At 42.6% G+C, this 7,606-nt stretch overlaps 1 protein-coding gene across 1 annotated transcript; it reads right to left on the minus strand.

The window, feature by feature from the left end:
- Positions 1 to 2,289: 2,289 nt before the first annotated feature.
- LOC147636575 (protein SET DOMAIN GROUP 41-like) lies at positions 2,290 to 6,058 on the minus strand. The gene is made up of 5 exons (XM_086799943.1): positions 5,318 to 6,058; positions 4,700 to 4,999; positions 4,530 to 4,649; positions 4,247 to 4,361; positions 2,290 to 4,073 (listed from the first exon to the last, which is right to left on the minus strand). The coding sequence occupies exons 1-5, from the start codon at positions 6,056 to 6,058 to the stop codon at positions 3,523 to 3,525; spliced, it is 1,827 nt and encodes a 608-aa protein (XP_086656069.1). The 3' UTR covers positions 2,290 to 3,522.
- Positions 6,059 to 7,606: the final 1,548 nt, after the last annotated feature.

Here is a 7,606-nt window from a genome sequence, read left to right on the forward strand (position 1 = left end):
TTGGTCTTTGAGAGAGTTGAGGCAAGCACAAGAAGCGATACGAGGGCAAGAAGCAACCATCTTCTTCCCCGCATGTTGATATTACACCCCCTCAAAATTTTTGAGAGACGACTCAAACTGACTCCAATGGACAAGTTGTCTTTGTAGGTGTTTGTATATTGGAAGAATGCAGACCCTTAGGGTATACAACTATGCGTCCAAATTTGTGTTTTGAGCGTGTTTGGACCCCCATTTTTGAGTTAGAGTGTTTTTGCATGCAAGTTTGCACATTGCAACAATTCTTCAAATCTACAGATTTGGTGTTACAAGAATTGTACGTTGTGCTTTAAAAAAATTGGTTACTATATAGAGTTGAAAATAGGTGTTTGGGTGTATGTACACACATTGGGATAAGTCTATAATAGATTTTGTGTATATTTGGTATCGCTGTAGGTTTTGTGTAGAGTTTTGAGCATCTGCAAAAATGGCAAAAATCAAGATGGCAATATGTAGATTGTTAGTCAAAAGTTGATTGAGAATAACTTCCATGCTTAGAAGTTTAGAATCACAAACTACTTGAAGGGCAAGGGGTATTGGGACTTTGTTGAAGGTGCTAATGAGGCACCTCCTGAGATCACAAAAAGGAATGCTCCGACAAAACAGGTAAAGTTGAAGGATTGGCGTCAAGGATCTGCCAAAGTGATGTATTGGCTATCATCAGTGTATCAAAAAGCGTAGTTGACCACATATAGGATGCAAATTATCCCAAGGAGGCATGGGACACTTTGATTGCATTCAACGCCAACATTACAAAAGAAAGGAAGATATAACTCAAGAATGAGTTGAACACTATCAAGCGAGGAGATCTGTTAGTGAATGATCATACCTTAGAGATTAAATGTTTATATGTGTCCCTTACATCCATTGGCATCACAGTGGATGATGATTAGGTGAAGGCATATATACGTGGTCTTAGAAATGCATATAAATAGTTCAATGCCAATATTTGCATTTAAGAGAACGTCCAAATTTTTTATAGGTGTCATCTTTGCTAGTTGTTGAGGAGAAGAACCTCATTGAAGATGGTATTATTCAAATAGGAAGAAATAGTTGCAACCAATCTCTTTACACGAGTGCAAGAAGAGGTAGAGGGCGCAATGCACAAAGAGGTGGTTGAGACAATCAAAACCAAGGCCAACAATAATAGCAAAACCAGTAGGTAGCAGCACCATGATAGGCAATGGCCTATGAGTGGTAGAGGACACTCTAGCTGTAGGGGGAGTCCACAAGGAGGTCGTAGAAAATTTTAGAGAAAAGATGCAAAAAAGAATGATAATAGGCTGACATGTTGGAGATGTAGCAGAATAGGTCACATTAAACGTGGTTATAGTTGGAATGCACCACCCCCACATCCCAATTGTGACACCACACCCACTTCCTAAAGAAGTTTTAAAATAGGGCCTCCACTACTTCTTTATTTTTACTACTTACCTCCCTTTAATATAGCATATAGGTTTTTGTTTAATACAAATTCTTTCCTTTACCTATTCACCAAAGTCATGTGGTGTCAAGGAAACCAAATTTTACACACCCAAATTGTGCTTTCAAAGTGAGGATCCTGCCTTGACCAACTAGTGTGGGCTAATGTTCAATGTGAGATTGATCGCCAATCATAAATTGAGGTGTCTTCTTCATGTAGGATGCACTAGTTCCAATTTTAGTTTTGTAAATGTGGTTTGAGTTTTTATTATATGAAGTAGGTAGACAATGTGTGATCCCATTCAAGATGAATGTCTTGATTCCAGGCCTTTTCTAATGAAGCATTCGACACTATTATGGTTCATTTATGTTGCAATTTTTTTTAATTGAGCCACCCCGCGACCTTTAAAAAGGCTACGTAAAGGCCATTTTGACCTTATTTCAAACCTCTGCGCCGCTTGTCCTATACTAAGCTTGGTAGTGTGATTACCAAGATGGCATCTGCATAAAATTCCTTTTTCTCACACAAATAGACTAACCCAAGTCCAAGGATCTTTGGGATTTTTTCACCACCATGTAGTACAGTGTGTCCTAGTCAGGATGCCGTGATCGACACCTTGCATCTCCTCAATATAACCAGGGGGATTTTCTATTTTGCACAATGTTTTGAACAATTTGTGCTCATTCCATTAAAGCAACTCATTCATGTACCTCCCTCTCTCTCTCTCTCTCTCTCTCTCTCACCCAAGTGTGGTAGATTGGTTAGCTCATTTCCCTCTTGAATCAAAGGTCTTGAGTTCAAACCTCATCGGATGTATCAATTTGATCTCTTGGGAAAGTTTCCTACAACATGAAAAAGTCGTCTTCTTCTTCTTCTTCTTCTTCTTCTTCTTCTCTCTCTCTCTCTCTCTCTCTCTCTCTCTAGGTGTTAGACTAGCAAGGAGAGTGTCATAGATTTAGTGCAACACCAAGTTTGTAGAAGCTCATGATGATGAAATCTAAGAAATGAAGCATCATTGTAGCCAATACCATGCGATTTTTTCATTTGAACATTTTAGAAATTGGCTTTTCATACTGAACACTCTCGAATATGATGGGAAAGGTATTGTTGTTAAGTAACACAAGATCACAAGCTTTTGTGTTGGCATACTTACCTAATTGAGTTTAGTGCATACAAACGTAGAAACTCGCAACACTGAATACTAAACAAATCTAGCGCACAACATATACAAGCTTGTGACACTACAAACTACAAACCAAGAAAGGTCACCTTAGATTACAGAACATGTTAAGCTTAAACTATTAAATATTGCATGGAAAAATCAAGGTGGGTGTTGAAAATGAGATCACGGAAACATCACATCGACCCGTGGATGGCGGCTCATGTGCATCTGCCTACATGCATTGCCCAGTGTGTCATGTTGATAGCTGTAAGCTCATGGTTCAACACTCACAAAAGGTTCTAGATAGATATAATTAATGAGATATCAGAGAGTACACTGACAGATCTACATGATGCGGAGCTCTTGCTGGTTGCATGGATTCCTATGCTTATATATTCCTCCAATCTTAAAAAACCTTCTCACAAAACCAGTGCCTCACCATTCTAGCTGATAGCTTTCAGCCAGGCCACTTGTCGTCTTAGAGCTCAGGAAATCTAGCAGGGCCACAATTCGTCTTTGACTGAAGCCATAGCAGATATTTGTAAGTCTCAGGCCATGATGTAGAGTGCAAAGTGCACCAACAAATGCTTCAGATCTGTGCTGAATCCACATATCTCAACTGTCCAAAATGTGTGTCCGCATCTTCAACGGTACGAATGAAATTTTGTTGACATCAAAGGGAGTCTCTACATATGAAAGAAACGGAGAAGCATCTTGAAGAACGGGCCATAAAGAAGTAAAAATAAATCTCAAGAGGTCGAATGTTGAAGAGAGACGACATATTTCATCCGAAAGCCTCCCAAGTGTGTTCAAAACCCTTTTCTGCTCATCTACAAATTCTTCCTCACGTGAGAAAGCCATGAAAACCCGTGAAAAGACCTTTTCCAATTCGAATGTGTCTTCAAGGCAATAACAGCTGTCGCTTTAAAATAAGAGTTACAAACGCTTCCCCGGTTTGCAGCCAAGCGCGAGCTGCAATACCCAATAGCCCAGGCTCCCCATAGTCATACATGTACTGAATGGTTGCAGCTAATATCAGTGTATATAGAGCTGATGCCAACCTACACTCCAGCGCTTTTCTTTCCTCAATATCATTCCCCTTACTAAAATCACTAGCACAAACATTGTACGAAGATGATAACGTTGTGTAAACATCTAGGCATAGATGATGCATTAGCTGGAAATCTACGTGCACTTCATGTGTCTCACGCGCCCCAGCATACAAACCATGTTGTATGACCGATATCTCACCATTACCGTTGACTAATTTTAACCTTGTTGACTGTTCGGACAATGTGTGTCCACCTAGCCAACTTTGGTACCCCTCATGAAGAACCCTTATAAGAGTGTTTTCCATGATCTTGCAGCAGGATGAAGGATTGTCAGCTTCAAGGAACTCATCTATGCCACGCTGCACCTCCAAGTGAAACCAATCTTCCGTTGTAAGAATGCCTGATCAAAAGTAGTTTGAGGTAAAATTCCTAAACGGTCATAAAAACTCTTAAAAATGATTAAAGAGTGTCCTTCCAATACTTTTTCCAGCTACGACACAGGTGCATTTCCCATTTTGTGATCAGGACCTAGGCTTACAACAAAAGCTTTGTATTGAAAGCCTTGAAGCTTACCTGGATAGCATTTGTTCTGGAGGATTGCATCTACATTATTTGTGGAGTTCACATCACACCTCTCACACATGCAGTTAAAACGGTACTTCATCCACAGTTCCTGCCTCCTTGTGCTCTACAAAGACATCAGTTGTAAGTCACCGAATGATGTACTCTTGATCTCCGTCATCAAGGAAAAAGGCAATAAAACTAAGCTAACCACACAGGCAAGATCTCATCTGCAACAAAAAACTACCAATATAAATACGCCTCTCACAAGACCATTGTTTGTCTCAAAACCTACCTTTGGCTGAAGCAAATCCACATAAGATATGCAAACCGGCTCTTGCTCCTTGATATTCCTAATCGAAAGTAAGCAAACACGGGGGCCATAGTGTCTAAGCCCTGGCACAAGGTCATACAACTTATCAAACATGAACCAACAAATCCAATGTTTTGGTCTGAATTGAAAAAAAACTGCTCCTTGCCTTCGTAATCACCTCCCTCAAGCGACAGAAAACAGCATGATTTCAGCCCCCATGCCTCCTCCAAGGCTTTGGCATCCCTATCAAGAACAAGAGGAACATTGACTGGGCCCTTGACAGTGGTTGGACCACCTATAACAAAACTATAAAAAGCATTGGGCCTGCAGCTGTGGTTTATCCAAGAAAGATAAGGGCCATATACTGCAGTGCCAAGATCATCCAGCCGTGCATGTGAATGCCCCACTAAGCACCATGTCTCCACTTGGATACGCACTCCATTAGAAAAAACCTGACAAATAACCTCTTCCAAAAGCAGTAACTCCTCAGCTCAGGTCATGGATGACACCACAGAAGAAGTAGCTGCATTTGCATGTACAGCTTCACATGCACTACCTTGCCCACCCCTTATTTTTTTGTTTGCATAATTGTGAATATTGATGTTTAAATCTACCGTTTCCTGCATACCTATAAGCCCGTTTATTACCATGTGTGCATCCTCCTGTCTAGGAACATCTCTACATGTGTACACAGTGGAATCAAGATGTCGGCCTGTTTCATGGTTACGCCAACTTTTAATAATGGCAAAACTAGTTGTTGTTGTACATACATCTGTGGGTGCATTTGCACATTCCTGTGCATTAGACAATGAACGATGCCCTCTACCTGGGATGCATGAATCTATAAGTTCATCAGCCTCCTCCATAATCTCATTGCACTTGTTGGAGGTGTAGCACATACTCGGTTCAAACGACCTTGCTCGGTGCATAAGCAGAGCAGCTGCATGTAATTCACTAGCAATTGACATCTGCTCCTCTTCCAGCTCAGGGCACCTCTCAACCTCATCTGAAGGAGTGGGTTGCAGAAGAGTGGAACGATTGCTAAGCAAGCCACCCAATCGTGGGGTTTCATCATCTCTGAGGTGGCTGCCTGAAGCTGCTAAAAAATGGGTAACATTGCCACAAGCTTCATGATGCGCAAGAAGGCGCAGGGCAGCACGGAGGTCGCAGGTACCCTCAAGAGAAGGGAAAGTGAACGGGCTGTGTACAGTGGAGCTCTCATCCCCCAAAGACCTGAGAAAGAGAAGGCTGCATTCGCCAGAGAGAGTATGCGCAGAGAAGTCGAGATCCCTACAAGCACGAGAGCAATAGGCGACTACGCCGTGGCAGGAGCCCTGACAAGGGAAGCGTGAAGAAGGGTTGTGGGCCACAAAGCAGGCGGCACAGTTGGAAGTGAGCAGCACATCAGAGAGAGCAGCAGCCCATGGCGCAACCCCTTCCGCTTCTTTCTCCTGCCCATACAACGATTCTCCTTCTTTCACCAGGCCCGACTTGAATTGCAGACCCACCATGCTACACAAGACCACCTGCCAATTCCTCAAGAGCTATCTTTTTTTTTTTTTTTTTGAAGAAAGTAGAATTTGAATTAACAAAGAAAGAAAAAAGCTACATCTCCCTTAGTGCGGGGAAGGGAGACCCCATCCTGAGATTACATTAGATGTGGCCCTGTGACATGGGAGGGATGGTGACCGTAGTAATCTCAACCTTAGTCTACACTTAACTGCACTTAATGATGTTTAAGAGACAAACAGATAGACAAGTATGTGTCAATGCAATGCAACTATATTAAATGAATGAATGATGTTACAATGAAGATCCAAATGGATCTGTAAAGCTGAACATGCTACCTATATGCTGAATATGCGGGCTGAACTGCTGATTATGATGCTGAATGCTGTCCTGAGGATGAAACGCAGATCTGATGGGCTGATGATGATGCGTTTGCTGAGGACGAATGCTGATGAAGATGCGTTTACTGATGATGATGCTGAGAGTGATGCGTTAACTTATCTGCTGAGATGAGGGCTGAAACGCTGATTACTTGACTGCCTTGAATACTTGATGATGAACTGCTTGATCTCCTGACGGTGAGCTGTTTCCCAATGTTGAGATGACTCCCCAATGATGAGATGATTGAATGAATGGCCAAGCCCATGTATATATAGTGACCTGAAGCTGCTGGTCGGCCTACTCCTGCTGGTCGGATCTGTAATAAAGCCACGACTGCTATATATGCTGCGTTTTCATGCTTATGAGCTGGTCGGGTGGCTGCTATAGCAAACCGACTGCATGGTTAGGCTTTTCTCAAGGCTGTCCACGCTTCAATGCTACTAATAATGTCTACATGCTGATGTCATGCTATTGATGTACTAGAGATGGCCTTTTAATGCTCCTACTGGTGCCATACCCTGCTACATGATGCTAAATGATGCCATGTCACTGTACACCTGACTGGTGTGCACGTGACATTCCCCGCTGCTAAACTGTTGCTGGGTGGATACCTGGCAACCTTCGACTCGTCGTCTGCGATCCTTCTCCTCCGAACCACTGCCCCCTTCTGTCTTCTGCTGGGACTGAGGCCGTCTGCAGGAGTAAAAATCCTTGAGCCAAGACGCTATGTACTGTGGGAACTGAATGGCAACTACCTGAGTCACCCCTGACCTGTTCCTGGAAACCTTTCACCTACCATCTCCGTCGTACCTGAAGCTCTGAACCTCCTGAGGCGAATGTTGGAGCAAACTTCCGTCTTCTGTGGAAGAGAAACCCCCTGCTGCCAGTTGAAGCCAAAACTTATGTGCTCCTTTGATGATGGATGTCATTCTTCCCTGAGAGTTCATGGGTAACATGTATGCAGGACTGACTACTAAGATGACTGCTAGGATGACTGCTATGCAAACCATGTGCAACCCTATATGCTGTGCAAGAATGCAGATGAATGGGTTACTAATGCAGACCTAAGGGAAAATCCCTAAGGGTGGCTTGCAAAATTTTCAGAACTGGGTTTAACTGTGCGGAAGCGATAAAAATGATGACTGACTGAATGACTGATGAACTAAACA

Source organism: Cibotium barometz, chromosome 7 (assembly GCF_041138505.1).
Source record: "Cibotium barometz isolate CiBa-2024 chromosome 7, ASM4113850v1, whole genome shotgun sequence".
Classification (NCBI taxonomy): domain Eukaryota; kingdom Viridiplantae; phylum Streptophyta; class Polypodiopsida; order Cyatheales; family Cibotiaceae; genus Cibotium; species Cibotium barometz.

Bases quoted from the DNA above. Each gene is read 5' to 3' on its own strand.
- LOC147636575 (XM_086799943.1), bottom strand. From the start codon at position 6,058: ATGGTGGGTCTGCAATTCAAGTCGGGCCTGGTGAAAGAAGGAGAATCG. The intron at 4,650-4,699 runs TTTTTCAATTCA...ATGTTTGATAAG, and splicing joins ACGAAGGCAAGGAGCAGTTT to TTGTATGACCTTGTGCCAGG. The intron at 4,362-4,529 runs GTAGGTTTTGAG...ATGTCTTTGTAG, and splicing joins TGGATTTGCTTCAGCCAAAG to AGCACAAGGAGGCAGGAACT.